Below are 14,872 nucleotides of genomic sequence, written 5' to 3'. Positions count from 1 at the left end.
GCTGTGTGCCTCTGCCTCCACCCTCACACTGTGTGTCTCTGCCTCCACCCTTACACTGTGTGTCTCTGCCTCCACCCTCACGCTGTGTGCCTCTGCCTCCACCCCCTCACGCTGTGTGTCTCTGCCTCCACCCTCACACTGTGTGTCTCTGCCTCCACCCTTACACTGTGTGTCTCTGCCTCCACCCTCACGCTGTGTGCCTCTGCCTCCACCCTCACACTGTGTGTCTCTGCCTCCACCCTTACACTGTGTGTCTCTGCCTCCACCCTCACGCTGTGTGCCTCTGCCTCCACCCCCTCACGCTGTGTGCCTCTGCCTCCACCCTCACGCTGTGTGCCTCTGCCTCCACCCTCACGCTGTGTGCCTCTGCCTCCACCCTCACGCTGTGTGCCTCTGCCTCCACCCTCACGCTGTGTGCCTCTGCCTCCACCCTCACGCTGTGTGCCTCTGCCTCCACCCTCACGCTGCGTGCCTCTGCCTCCACCCTCACGCTGTGTGTCTCTGCCTCCGCCCTCACGCTGTGTGTCTCTGCCTCCGCCCTCACGCTGTGTGCCTCTGCCTCCACCCTCACGCTGTGTGCCTCTGCCTCCACCCTCACGCTGTGTGCCTCTGCCTCCGCCCTCACACTGTGTGCCTCTGCCTCCACCCTCACACTGCGTGTCTCTGCCTCCGCCCTCACACTGCGTGTCTCTGCCTCCGCCCTCACACTGTGTGTCTCTGCCTCCGCCCTCACACTGTGTGTCTCTGCCTCCACCCTCACACTGTGTGTCTCTGCCTCCGCCCTCACACTGCGTGTCTCTGCCTCCGCCCTCACACTGTGTGTCTCTGCCTCCACCCTCACACTGTGTGTCTCTGCCTCCGCCCTCACACTGCGTGTCTCTGCCTCCGCCCTCACACTGTGTGTCTCTGCCTCCGCCCTCACACTGTGTGTCTCTGCCTCCACCCTCACGCTGTGTGCCTCTGCCTCCGCCCTCACACTGCGTGTCTCTGCCTCCGCCCTCACACTGTGTGTCTCTGCCTCCGCCCTCACACTGTGTGTCTCTGCCTCCGCCCTCACACTGTGTGTCTCTGCCTCCACCCTCACACTGTGTGTCTCTGCCTCCGCCCTCACACTGCGTGTCTCTGCCTCCGCCCTCACACTGCGTGTCTCTGCCTCCGCCCTCACACTGCGTGTCTCTGCCTCCGCCCTCGCAACTCGTTCAACACTCGAAGATGATCGGAATCGTTCCTGGCGCTATCCCAGTTACGGCGACACGTAACATCTCCTTCAGGGAACGAGGGTTACATATGTAAATGAGACGTTACACTGTAACAAGGACACCTTAAAATAAAGTGTAACCATTTTGTTATTTCTTTCAGTTAACTTTTACTTTATTTCAAGTAACGAAAGTGTCTTTGGTTGTTTGATTGAATTCAGTGTGATTCGCTCTGGATAAAAGCATCTGCCAAATGCATAGAAATATAATGACCAACTGCTCATGAATGCAAGTCACTTTTGTATAAATGAACGCTTCAGGAAGTTCTGCTGTCTGAGAGGACGCTGTACCTGGGATGCGCATGTGTGCCACGGCCCCGTCTCCGCCCTCGCTGTGAGCGCGCACCTCCACCAGGTAATCCTCCTTCATCCGCGGCAGATCGATGGACTGCTTCTCTGTGGTGTACAGCGTTCCGCTGGGCTGCCCCTCCTTCCGGTACAGGACCTGAGGGACAACAGGGACAGGTCAAGAGCTGGACGTGTGAGTCGAAGCAGCAGCTTCTATCAGGAACACAGTCTTCAGGCTCCTCTGGCCCCTCCAGTGTTCCTGTAAGTCAACACTCATGTTCCTGGTCAGCTTGAGTCAGAATAACAGCGGCATCTGTTAATTTCTCTTCTCTGATGACGAGGGCGGGGCTATAACCTGTCACTCACATGAGATCAGCCAATAGCAAACAACAACCATCCAATCAATTCCCCACAGACACAATCAAGCCCCGCCCACATCTGCTCGTTCCAGAAGCGTTTCACTCGATATACGACACAATAGAGAAGAGAAGATTAGCATAACTTCAGTTACATGACGACTTGGCCAGTAATTTTAGTTTTGAAAGGGCAGTAAACATGGATATATGACGTTATGGGCCCTATTTTAACGATCTGAAATGCAAGTATCAAGTGCGAAACGCAAGTAACTTTGTGGGCGGATCTCGACGTAAATCTAAATTGAGTTGTTCTGAAGTAGCTTCATTACTCATAGGTGTGGTTTGGGCGTAACGTGAAATAAACCAATCAGAGCTTCATCTCACATTCCCTTTAAGAGCAGGAGCGCTTGTTCCATGGCGGATTGCTATTATAACGGCGGATTGCTATTATAACGGCGGATTTGCCAGGAGTGGTTCACAGCCGAGGAGACCGGCGTTCTCGTCAGGGCCGTAAAACACAGAGAAGTGACATTGGGGATGGAGAAACACACCCAGATTAGCTTCGGTTAAACAGGCGTATGATAATTTGGGTAAATGTGTAAGCTAGATTTATGCCTATTTTTCACATCTTCATGGACACAACAATGATTTCCCTCATGTGGAATATTGTTCCTTGTAATAATGTATAATTTGCAAAAATGTCAATTGCTGTGTCTGTGTAGATGAGAGAAGCAAAGTGTGTGTGTGTTGTGCACACGCTACATTATGGCCAAGCATGCGCCCTTAAAATAGCCTCTGAATAACATGTGCAACGCGGCACTGACTTTAGACGAGGTTTCTCCTGGTCAGTGGCGGGATTGTTTTTTGAAACTGCAAAATAGCACCAGGGAACGTTTGCGCCGGAACACGCCTCCTCTCTTCACTGAACCGCCTCCGGGAGCGCAAGTTCATTCCCTAATTTACCGACGTGCGTCTGTGGAGGGAAGAGTCCGCTGTGCGCGGGTGAGAAATAGGAATGATACATGCGTCGCTGTACAAAGTCAGTTGCACTGGGTGCGAGATAGGGCCCTTGTATATCTCAATGGCTTCTTAAAAAGCCTAAAACAATAACTACGATTATTCTGAATGACAGCAGGTCGAAATGTCTCACTAGAAACTTAAATGAAATGCAGAGGGTTTCAGCAGTGGAGGATTAAAGTTTGATTCCTGCCAGATTTACACTCAGAAAGCTGAAGTTTAAATTGATTATATACTGTATTGTAAAATGCATGAGGGAACAACATATTTTTTTAGTATTGATTTCTGGTGACATCATTGGGATATTGATATGCATGTTTATCTGAAGGCAGAGTTTCTGACCTTATATCCGGCCACGTTGGACTCGTTGGCCAGCGCCTGCACCTTCTCCCAGCCGATGTTGATGGTCGTGCTGCTGTAGTGCTTCTTCGTGGTGAAGATCTTCGGAGGCTGACTGGGAGCTGAGGAACACCATCAGACCAGAGACCGATCTCAAGCTCATACTTGGGCACACTGAGTTGTATGTACTCTGATTATATATATAATTTATTTTATTTTATTTTTTAGATTGACTGCACTTCTGACTCCTGGTCTTCATTCATCATATCTGGTCCTTGGGTCTTTAACTGTAAATCTACTATCGCCACAATACCCTACAATCTATATCTATATATATATATATATATATATGTGTGTGTGTGTGTATATTATTTTGACAATAAATACTGGTCTTTAGTACTGTGGACTGATAGTTCAGTGTCTGGTCAGTGTGGTCAGACTCACGGGCTTTCTTGGTGTGGATCTTGTGCCTCTGGCTGGCGGGTCCGTACCCGGCGCCGTTATACGCCCGCACCTCGATCAGGTAATGCGAGTCAGCTGTCATGTTGTCCAGGCGCGTGTGGTTCTCTCGACTCTGCACCGGAACCCACCGCACCGCCGCCTCGTTCTCCAGCGCCTCCCTCCAGTACCGGACCTGAGAGAGAACACGGGAGTTAACGCTGAGTTTAAAGGTGACAGAGTATCCCCTTTTTCACCAGATGTGATATTAATCTCTGGTGTCCCCAGAATGTGTCTGTGAAATTTCAGCTCCAAATTCCCCCAGATCATTTATTATAGCTTGTCAAATTTTCCACTTTGTGTGTGTGAGCAAAAACACGCAGTTTGTGTGTGTCCCTTTAAATGCAAATGAGCTTTAGCTCCGCCTCCATCCAGAAGAGGGCGGAGTCTTTACACGAGCTTCAGAAACTCCGGCAATAACAGAACAGGCCAATCTCCCTCATCCAGAATCCCAGAATCACCAGTAGCGAGTGCAGCCTTACGGAGAGACTCAGGAAGAGCTTCTGAATGTTAGTGGAGACATTTCTGTAGTTGTTGTGGAGTTACACTGATCATCTCATCATCATGTTTCACTTCTCCACAAGTGTCCACAGTTCCTGAGGTCTTTATAAGACAGCGGTGACATGTTCTGGTCAATAGTGTTCAGTGCTCGTCTGTGCTCAACCACAGAACAGCTTCAGGCTCTGCTGGATCTTCATCAGTGCGCTAGAACTGGTCTCTGTTGGCGCGTGTGGAACCAAATGTCGGCTGGTGTGTGTAAACGTGCAGATTAAGGGCCGGGAATATTATAATAAGATCCTCTTCATACGTCAGAAGGAGAGCGAAATCTGATCGGATTATTTTATAACACGCTTGCAGAGAAAGGCTCACCAGAACACAGTTACTGGGTTTCACTTTTCATGTTTTTTGGACTAGTAGAAGCACCGGACCCGATTACAGCACTGACACACGGGAAAAGTCATATTTTCTTGATATGTCCCGTTTAACAGAGGACAGTGTGTGACGGGCCGGTCAGTACCTGGTAGCCCTGGACGTTCTGCACCGGCATCCAGGACACCACGGCTTGAGTGGCCGACAGCGCTCTGGCCTCGGCGATGATGGGAGCGTCTGCCGGAACTGAGACACACACACACACACACCAGTCAGAACCTCTACACCTGCGTTACCTGTGCGAGTCTGACACTGCGCAGTCACTCACCGTCCTGCGCCGACTCGATGAAGGCGCTGAGGCTGAACGGACCCTCGCCCTGACTGTTGAAGGCCTTCATCTTCACCTCGAACCTGCTGGACGGGGGGATTTTGGGGTCTTTGTGGACGTACTTCCGGGCCTGTGGATCGGTGACCGTCACCCGCAGCCACTCGGGGTCATTCTGAGGCTTGAAGGCGATGATGTAGCCGAAGTTACTGCCGTAGTAGTACTGCGACTGGACTGGCTGCGGACCAGAACCACATCAGAACCAAACCACATCAGAACCAAAACCACATCAGAACCAGAACCACATCAGAACCAAACCACAACATGGCTCAGCTGCTTATTCACACTTATTCATTTTATGAAATGTTATGTAATTTACATATGCAAATTAGGCATTATCTAATTAAATATGCACTCATTTCCAGATCAGAAATCTGACCATTGGATAAAGCCAGGTTTGTTGATATATTAAAGGTTTTTCCAGAGGGGATTTTGTCTTTGTCTCACTCAGTCTAACCCTCGACAGACAGAACAACTGTTCTATAAATCAGGCAAATCATACATGCACAAACCTTTAGGATATAGATATGAATAAAACTGTAAAATGTTGTGTGTGTGAAGCTGCTCACCGCCTTCACAGACTGAAATCTACAGACGCTAACAGATCAAGTGCACTAAAATAAACACTTGGATGTTTTCTTTCACTAGTCTGAAAGAAGACAAGTTATAAAAGCAAAACAGTTATTTCACCAATAACAATAAACTGTTTTTTGTTGTTGTTTGTTTCAGTTTTAGCCAGCTGTCACTCACATGAGATCCACCAATAGCAAACTACAACCAACCAATCAATTCCCCATGGACAAAATCAAGCCCCGCCCACATTTGCTCTTGTTCCAGAAAGAATTGAAGATGAGTGTCTGATGACAATGACAGGAGAAAGTGTGTTTTGCCGTTATTCAGAGAGACTGCGGTTGATGATAATGTGAGCTCTGGTACCGTCCATGTGATGGTGAGCTCGCGACTGGCTCCGCCTCCTCCACCGATGTCTGACGGAGCCACGACCGGCCCTACAGAGAGAGAGAGAGAGAGAGAGAGAGAGAGAGAGAGAGAGGGAGTCAAACACTACATACATGACAATGTTCATATGTTCATATATATATATATATATATATATATATATATATATATATAATTTTTTTCCTCTTCTTTATGTATTGATGTTGTTTGTGATTGTAAAGCACTTTGGGCAACCTGTGTTGTATTAAATTGTGCTATATAAGAATAACAAAGAAAGAAAGAAAGAAGAAAGAATTCTCAGTGTTAGAGGTTTAATCACATCAATGTCAGCAAAAAAACCAAGGTCCAAACGAAGCTCATAAAATAGTCATGATGATAATCACAATCACATAACTTGCTGAATTACCAATATAAACTCTACTGGAATGAAATCAATTCGTTTGAAATGATATCTCATGACTGATCAAAAATACTATGAAACTTAGTTTTGAATAAAATTTATGAAACTTAAATATTATTCTCTAACACAATAACATCAATGTTACTCGAAAATGTTTTCAAAAAATATATACTCATTGTACTAGTAATGAAAAAGATGTTGCACTGGTTGACCAGTAGGTGGCAGCAGAGGGAATGTAGGGTTGTAGTTCATATAGCCTCAGACCTAGACGGATGGCTGAACGTCTGATGCATTTGGCACACTTTTCTGGAAACACTTCAGGAGTTTGGAAGTCGCGATCTGATTGGTTGAATTCTACAGGATGTCCGGGAGACGTGTGTGTCACGTTCTTTATCAGTACTCCTGGAAACAAATGCTGTGACGCCAAATCCCCTCGTGGAACAAGTAAGCCGTTGTTTACAACTGTGACAATGAGCGCTTACCAGGATCAACGAAACGCGGGATTTTCAAAAGTATGTGAAGTTTGCTTTCATTGTTGCTGTAAACTTACACAACTTTCTTTTAATTTTATCATTTTACAGTTTACTGTTTAATGATTTAATGTTATCATTTTTTTACTGTTTAATGTTATTTTTCAGTATTATTTTTCTTTATTAATTTTCATAATAATTTGTATAATGTATTTTGTGAGGTCAGAGAATGTTGTACATGTGTGCTGAGGAGAGATATGGGATGAGCTATATTTTGCATAGAAGTATGTGTGCAATGTTTATTTCCAAGTTAGTATTTTTTGTATGGTTTTACTTTCAGTTTTAGCATTCAGTCTGAAAGTGTGTGTTGGATATGGGAAAGAGGTTAAATATATTTTACTAAAGTATTTTGAGACAAATTTAACTCAAGTCTGAAAACAAAAGTCTGCAAAAAATCATGACCCACATGATCACTACAGAAATAACAAAATCCAAAACAACAAATAAATTATGCATATTATGACAGTGTTTAATAATTGACCAAATTTTGGTTCCTGCACTAAAAACTATGGATTTTTTTTAGTATGTTTAATGTACCGCTTCCTGTTCAAAGCAAAGCCGAACGCAAAAGGATCTTGTAGTGGTGTGGTGTAAGTAAGTAATTTTAATTTATAAAGCACATTTCTAATACCCCGGGGGAGCTGGCTCCACAAACATGGGGAAGCAACTGCAAAAGCTCTATCATCCCTGTTTAAGCCATGAGTGCGGCACAAGCAGGAGCCCTTTGTTTGAGGATCTCAGTGACCTTTGAGCTGAGTATGGCTGTAGTTATATAGGTTGGGGCGAGCCCATTAAGTGCCTTAAAAACAAACAATAAAACTTTAAACTGAATCCTAAAAGGAACTGGGAGCAAATGCAAGGAGGCCAAAATGGGGGTGATGTGCTCGCGCCTCCTAGTGCCAGTTAAAAGACGCGCTGCTGCATTTTGTACTAACTGCAAACGTCTAAGTGATGATTGTGGGAGGCCAAAGTAGAGGGAATTACAATAATCCAGCCGTGATGTAATAAAGGCATGGATAACTTTCTCAAGATCGTTAAAAGACAGGAATGACTTCAGGCGGGAAATCATTCTAAGCTGGTAGAAACAACAGAACTAATCTGTTTGTCAAGGCAGAGTTCTGAGTCAAGAATGACACCCACATTTCTGGCATAAGGTTTGATAAATGGGGTGAAGTGACCTAAATTTTGGTGGTAATTGAAGGCACAAGATGAAGATGAGGGAATATCCTCACGCCGTGATGAAAAAGTGTAGGTGGCAGTGATGAGGCGGAGGCTTAGGTGGAGGGAGGAGTCTGTGGAGTTGCCAACCATGGTGGAGCCGACGGTGCGAGGACCCAGGAGTCCAGAGAGAGGGGGCGTAATGAACCCTGGGGCCGATCGGTGGAGGCGGAACCATGGCGAGTGGTGGAGGAACCGGTGGAGCGGAGAGGCTGAAGGACCAGGGCGACATCGCAGGTTTGGAAGACTGGCGTTGAGCTGCTGGCTCGCGGGACTGAGGCGGTGACGGGGACTCGGATGACCGGGGCGACGATGTGGCGAGCGAGGATGACGGGGAGGTCAGAGAAAGGGAGGAGCCCGATGAAGCCGTAGGGGTGCAGGGAGAGGGAGAGGGCTTCCGGGCAGACGGGCCGCGGAGGGAGCGGTGATCCGAGGCGATGGTGACGGGCTGACAGGCCGAGGTGGAGATATGGACCTGGAGGCCCGAAGTGTAGCGGGGGACTCGGCCTCACACCAAGCTGGTGGAGGGGAAGCCCGAGGCACAGAGGATGAGCCGCACGGAGTGAGCCGAGGAGCTGGACCACACCAGTGGTGCCGACGGACCAAGGGGACTGGCCATGACCAGCGATGGAGACGGGATGAGGACAACAGGCAGGGATACGGGCAGAAGACTTCCGGACGGGACCTGAGAAGATGATGATGACTCGAGGGTGGGGACTTGGATCCACGGACCACAGGTCTATTAGGTCCAGGTCCGCTCCTGGCTCTGAGGTGGACTGACCTGTCTTCGTCAACTCCGGGGCCTTGATGTTCTTCGGCTCTGGTTCCTCGATGATCTCCGTGGGCGCCTCGGCTCGCTGGCTGTGAGGGTGATGCTTCCGGAGGCCCCAGGCCAGGAACCCAAGCCACTTACGGTTCTCCGGGAGGAGAAGAATCGCAGCGCTGGTGAGTCCGTTTTATTTCTTTTTCTCTTTGAGAGGTCGGTTCTTCTGTAATGGTGTGGTGGCAATTGAAGATGAAGATGAGGGTATAACACATTGTGTACTTATAAACCTCAGGCAGGACAGACCGAACCACAGCTAACATTAACGAGAACGAGGGACTGAACAGTACAGGGAGTATAAATACACAGGATGAAATGAGGAAACTAACTAGACACAGGTGGAGGAAGATGAACTAATCAGGGCCTAACGAGAACAGGTGCAGACAGACAGAACATAACTGTGGCAGATCTGGGGTCAGTGAAGGGCAGACGGGACTCACGGGCTTCTCTGGTGGTGATGCGGGGCGAGGCGTCACTCGGCGGGCCGGTGCCCAGTGTGTTGGTGGCCGTGACCCTGAACTCGTACTCCGTCCAGGGCGTCAGGTTCATCACTGTGGCCATTTCTGCATTTCCCTCCACATTCACTGGAGCTGAAGACACAGAATCACTGCTTTAGATCCTAGTGCTCTAATGAAGATCAGTAGCTACGTTTACATGGACACTTTTTGCTTCAATCTGAATGAATTCATTCTGATTGATGAATCAGAATGTAGTGTTTACATGAATGCTAAAAAAGTGATCGGGTTGATAAGCGTGTTCATATGTCACAAGCTTCTGATCGGGTTTAATCTTTTGACATGCGCACACTGCACGCATATACAGAGTTTCCTGCTGTTGTTGCACACTAACCATCCTCCTTTTCTATGTTTTAAAAAGCAGACTTAATATTTATCTATTTCGAGTCCTAATTATGCGCCGATGAGCACTGAACCGCTGAGCCGTGCTGCTTGTATCTATCACGCAGTAAAGCCCCTTCCCGTGCCCAAAACTGTGTGTTCTGAGGATGCGAGTCTGAGGCGAGGGCTGTCCTGCTCCACTTCACAGACGACGAGTGCTAAGAGAATTTCAGAATGATGGGACACTCATTTATGACACTCATTTATGACACTCATTTATTCAACAGGAAGAACAGCTTGTTCATGGCGTAACACGTCATTACGCTATTTCTACGGCATCGCACATGCACAGTCCTTTCAGTTTCAGTTTTCAATCCAATCGAGTGTTTATATGTCCTCTCAATCAGATTACAAAAGGAATGAAGCACCCCTTACAATCCGAATGAAATTTTAATCAGATCTGGCCAATTCATTCTGATTGACGTGGTTACTTCACTTTTTTATTCTAATTGTGCTACTGGTCCGATTACAGTTGTATCATTGGGGTCCATGTAAACGCAGCTGGTGATTGGTGTGGAACATGCAGTAGATGTGTCTGACGTTCTGACCGGTGGTAGCGTCTCTCCAGTCCTGCTCGCTCACGTCTCTGTACTGGATGCTGTATGTGGAGATGGGGCTCAGGTTATCGGTGCCGTGACTCCAGGTCACCCTCGCACTGCTGGCCGTCACCTCGTCCACACGCACTCCACCGGGAGGACCTGGGGGACCTGAGGAGGAGAGGGCCCGTGATACACACGTCTCCTGAGGAGATCTCAACAATCTCTCAAACATTTGATTCAAGAGATCTCAAGAAGAACTCACGGTTTTCTCATCAAATGAGCATCCACAGCTCCAGACTCTTACTGGATGACCACTACTGACTCATATGGGTGTTTTTATTTTACTTCACTAAGTTTTAGCCATTTAGCACCAGCTGCACAATGTTTTGATGCTGACCAAACACTGTTGTCGTGCAAATGAACGGCCGTAACACATTAAAAGTTTTCTGTTTTCAGTTAAAACAGTGTCGTGTTAGCGGCCCCTAAGTTAATAACTAATGATCTTTGCAACGGAAGTGAATCAATCAAAACTAACTTTATCTGGACAATAACTTTATTCTAGAGCTGCTGTAAAGCCTAAACAATCTCTGTTACTGTAATCTCCTGTTATCACTGTAACTATATATATATTGTTAAAAGCGCTGTATATATGAAGGTGACTTGACTTGACTAATATATCATCCAATAAGAGAGTTCCAGTGGCCTGACGCATTCACTGTTTTTCTGTCGCTCGATGTGTGCAGTAAAGCATTCTGGGATACAGGAAACATCAGGTTTATCCCGTCTCACCTCGGACCACCAGCTCTGCGGCGGCCGTGACGTTGTCCACCGGCGTCTGAGCCATACAGGCGTATCGTCCCGCGTGTCTCAGCTGTGCGTTACTGATCAGCAGCTCTGAGCTCGACGCCCCAGCCTGACCGGCCTGATTCACATCCTGACCAACAACAATGTTTGATAAATACACAAGACCGTAACCATAAAGAGAATAAAGAGTCACCACAACTGTAACGACAAAGAGGAACGATATCGCTGGAATCAGTCTCAGAATGATTTTTTCAAGCTGATAAACAGTAAAAACATTGACAGCCAATCAGAATCCAAGCTGCTTTAAAGAACTTGAGCATTTAAAGCGACAGACGACAAAAATGCAGCGCTTATAATAAACAGAACATTTTCATGCATTGGTGTGAACGCTAATATAGTTATCATCATAGTTATTGTTACAGCTATAGTTACAGCGTTATAGTTACCCTTACAGTATCATCGTTATAGTTAACGTTACAGTTATCATCATAGTTAATTGTTACAGTTACACTAATCATAGTTGCGTTACAGTTATCATCGTTAAAGTTAACATTACAGTTATCATTGTTGTAGTTACTGTTACAGTTATCATCATAGTTAACGGTCACAGTTACACTAATCATAGTTAACGTAAGTTATCATCATAGTTAACTGTTACAGTTACACTAATCATAGTTAACGTTACAGTTATCATCATTATAGATATCTTTACAGTTATTGTTATATTGAACAATACAGTTATTGTTATAGTTATCGTTATAGCTATTGTTACAGTTCTCACAGTTCTTGTTATAGTTATCATAGTTTTTATTAGAGTTATCATTACACTTATTGTTATAGTCGACACTGTTATAGTCATCATTTTAGTAACCGTTACGGTTTTTAATATAGTTACAGTTATGGTTCTCGGAGTGAACAGGCCTTAAGGTCTGCTATTAAATTAAATCAATATATATTAAATGCTTGTTATCAGTATTAGACTGAAGTTCACCATCTTGTGCTCGTAATGCTCTCTGTCTCGGTCGAAGTCGATGACGTGCTCGTCGAGGGACCAGATGAAGGTGAGGTCAAGGGTCGGGTCATGTGACGCCGCACACTCCATCCTGGCGCTCTGGCCCGCGCTGATGTCAGCGTTCGACGGGGCCAGAGTGATCTTAGTGGCGTCTGAGGAGAGAGAGAGAGAGATCAACTCATCTGAACACAGACGACTCACAGCGACAGACAGGAGATTCAACAGGAGGCGATTCGAACGGCTCTTGAGTATTGATCACAGTATCATCATTATAGTTACCGTTACAGTTATCATTGTTATTTACAGTTATCATCGTTATAGTTACCGTTACAGTTATCATCATTATAGTTACCGTTACAGTTATCATCGTTATTTACAGTTATCATCGTTATAGTTACCGTTACAGTTATCATCGTTATAGTTACCGTTACAGTTACAGTTATCATCATTATAGTTACCGTTACAGTTATCATCATTATAGTTACCATTACTGTTATCATCGTAATAGTTACCGTTACAGTTATCATCGTAATAGTTACCGTTACAGTTATCATCGTTATAGTTACCGTTACTGTTATCATCATTATAGTTACCGTTACAGTTATCATCATTATAGTTACCATTACTGTTATCATCATTATAGTTACCGTTACAGTTATCATCGTAATAGTTACCGTTACAGTTATCATCGTTATAGTTACCGTTACAGTTATCATCGTTATAGTTACCGTTACAGTTATCATCGTTATAGTTACCGTTACAGTTATCATCGTTATAGTTACCGTTACTGTTATCATCGTTATAGTTACCGTTACAGTTATCATCGTTATAGTTACCGTTACAGTTATCATCGTTATAGTTACCGTTACTGTTATCATCGTTATAGTTACCGTTACTGTTATCATCGTTATAGTTACCGTTACAGTTATCATCGTTATAGTTACCGTTACTGTTATCATCGTTATAGTTACCGTTACTGTTATCATCGTTATAGTTACAGTTATCATCATTATAGTTACCGTTACAGTTATCATCGTTATAGTTACCGTTACAGTTATCATCGTTATAGTTACCGTTACAGTTATCATCATTATAGTTACCGTTACAGTTATCATCGTTATATAGTTACGTTACTGTTATCATCATTATAGTTACCGTTACAGTTATCATCATTATAGTTACCGTTACAGTTATCATCGTTATAGTTACCGTTACAGACCGTTACAGTTATCATCGTTATAGTTACCGTTACAGTTATCATCATTATAGTTACCGTTACAGTTATCATCATTATAGTTACCGTTACAGTTATCATCATTATAGTTACCGTTACAGTTATCATCGTTATATAGTTACGTTACTGTTATCATCATTATAGTTACCGTTACAGTTAACTGCTAGAAAGCCTGGTCAGAAAGATTGAAGGCCATTCAGTCTGTCACACACACACACACACACACACACACACACACACACACACACACACACACACACACACACACACACACACACACACACACACAGAGGTGCTCTGGGTGGTTGCTAAAGTGTTGCTATGTGGTTGCTATGGTGAACAGGACGTGTGTGTTGTGTTTCCATGTCGTACCCGTGACTAACAGCGATCCGGTGCTGTTCGCTCGGCCTCGGTCGTTCTCTGCGAAGCACGTGTATCTGCCCTCGTCTGATTTAGTGACGTTGAGCAGCTCTAAACTCCCGTCCGGCCAGATGAAAACCCTGCATGAGACAGGAAAGGCTTTATTTGAGCAGGACGTGACGCGAGCCAAGTCAAGTCAAGTATCCTTTATTTATACAGCGCTTTTTACAACACAGGGTGTTTCAAAGCAACTTTACAGAGATAACAAGAAAATAATGCAACAAAGTTTGTTTCTAAAGAAAGCATCACAGATGACCTCTGACCTGCTGGAGTTGTGCAGGAGCTCGGTCCCTTTGCTCCAGGAGATGCTGGGTCTCGGAGCCGCTCTGGGTCTGCAGTCGAACACCACACGGCCGTTCCTGGCCCCCAACAGCTTCGCTCTCACTGGGTTCCACTCGAAGGACGGAGCGCCGGCTGAGAAAACAACACGACACACACACAGTCAATGGAGGAACATCAGAGCCCTACAGCTCCCGATGACCTCTGACCCGCTAAACCACTAAACCAATCAGAGCTGAGCTCACCGAACACGCGGAGCTCGGCGTTGGCGTAGATCACGCCGTGACGGTTCTCAGCGATACACTGATACATGCCCGAGTCCTCAAACGCCAGATCTGTGAAGCGCAGCTCGTGGTTCTTAGCGTACTGATGGAGAGAAGAACAGATTCATCCATCAACACTCAACGCTCTCATTAATAACACACCATCAACATCATATTCCTATTGCTTATCATCAGCCTCTGAGAAGCAGCTCGTAAAACTGTAAAATAACATTATAACAAACATAATAGTTTTCAATTAAGAATTTAGAAAAAACTTACAAATAATTTGCACTGTATATATATATATATATATATATAAACAATTTAATAATTGATTTGATTAGATAAAAACAAGATAAAAAATGGAAAAAAAAATTAAACAGTTAAATTAATAAATAATGCAGTACAAATCCATAATTTAATGCAAATTAATTCTAATAAATAAATAAAATATTATATTTTTGCTGTTTTTAGTTTTTTATTTAGCTG

General features: G+C 45.2%; 1 protein-coding gene across 3 annotated transcripts in view; it reads right to left on the bottom strand.

The window, feature by feature from the left end:
- Positions 1-14,872, bottom strand: part of cntn1a (contactin 1a) — a 101,290-nt gene that overhangs the window by 20,444 nt on the left and 65,974 nt on the right. For all 3 annotated transcript variants that reach the window (XM_079859633.1, XM_079859634.1, XM_079859635.1), the window contains exons 11-23: positions 14,366-14,486; positions 14,105-14,255; positions 13,794-13,921; positions 12,167-12,339; positions 11,161-11,305; positions 10,381-10,539; positions 9,377-9,526; positions 5,945-6,015; positions 4,952-5,186; positions 4,772-4,869; positions 3,700-3,889; positions 3,259-3,377; positions 1,547-1,700 (exon numbers count right to left, since the gene is read on the bottom strand). In XM_079859633.1, coding sequence (XP_079715759.1) covers positions 1,547-1,700; positions 3,259-3,377; positions 3,700-3,889; positions 4,772-4,869; positions 4,952-5,186; positions 5,945-6,015; positions 9,377-9,526; positions 10,381-10,539; positions 11,161-11,305; positions 12,167-12,339; positions 13,794-13,921; positions 14,105-14,255; positions 14,366-14,486 — 1,894 coding nt within the window. The remainder of the gene's footprint in view (positions 1-1,546; positions 1,701-3,258; positions 3,378-3,699; positions 3,890-4,771; positions 4,870-4,951; positions 5,187-5,944; positions 6,016-9,376; positions 9,527-10,380; positions 10,540-11,160; positions 11,306-12,166; positions 12,340-13,793; positions 13,922-14,104; positions 14,256-14,365; positions 14,487-14,872) is intronic.

This window comes from Squalius cephalus, assembly GCF_949319135.1.
Source record: "Squalius cephalus genome assembly, chromosome: 23".
NCBI lineage: Eukaryota > Metazoa > Chordata > Actinopteri > Cypriniformes > Leuciscidae > Squalius > Squalius cephalus.
This window is presented reverse-complemented; position numbering and strand designations above follow the sequence as displayed.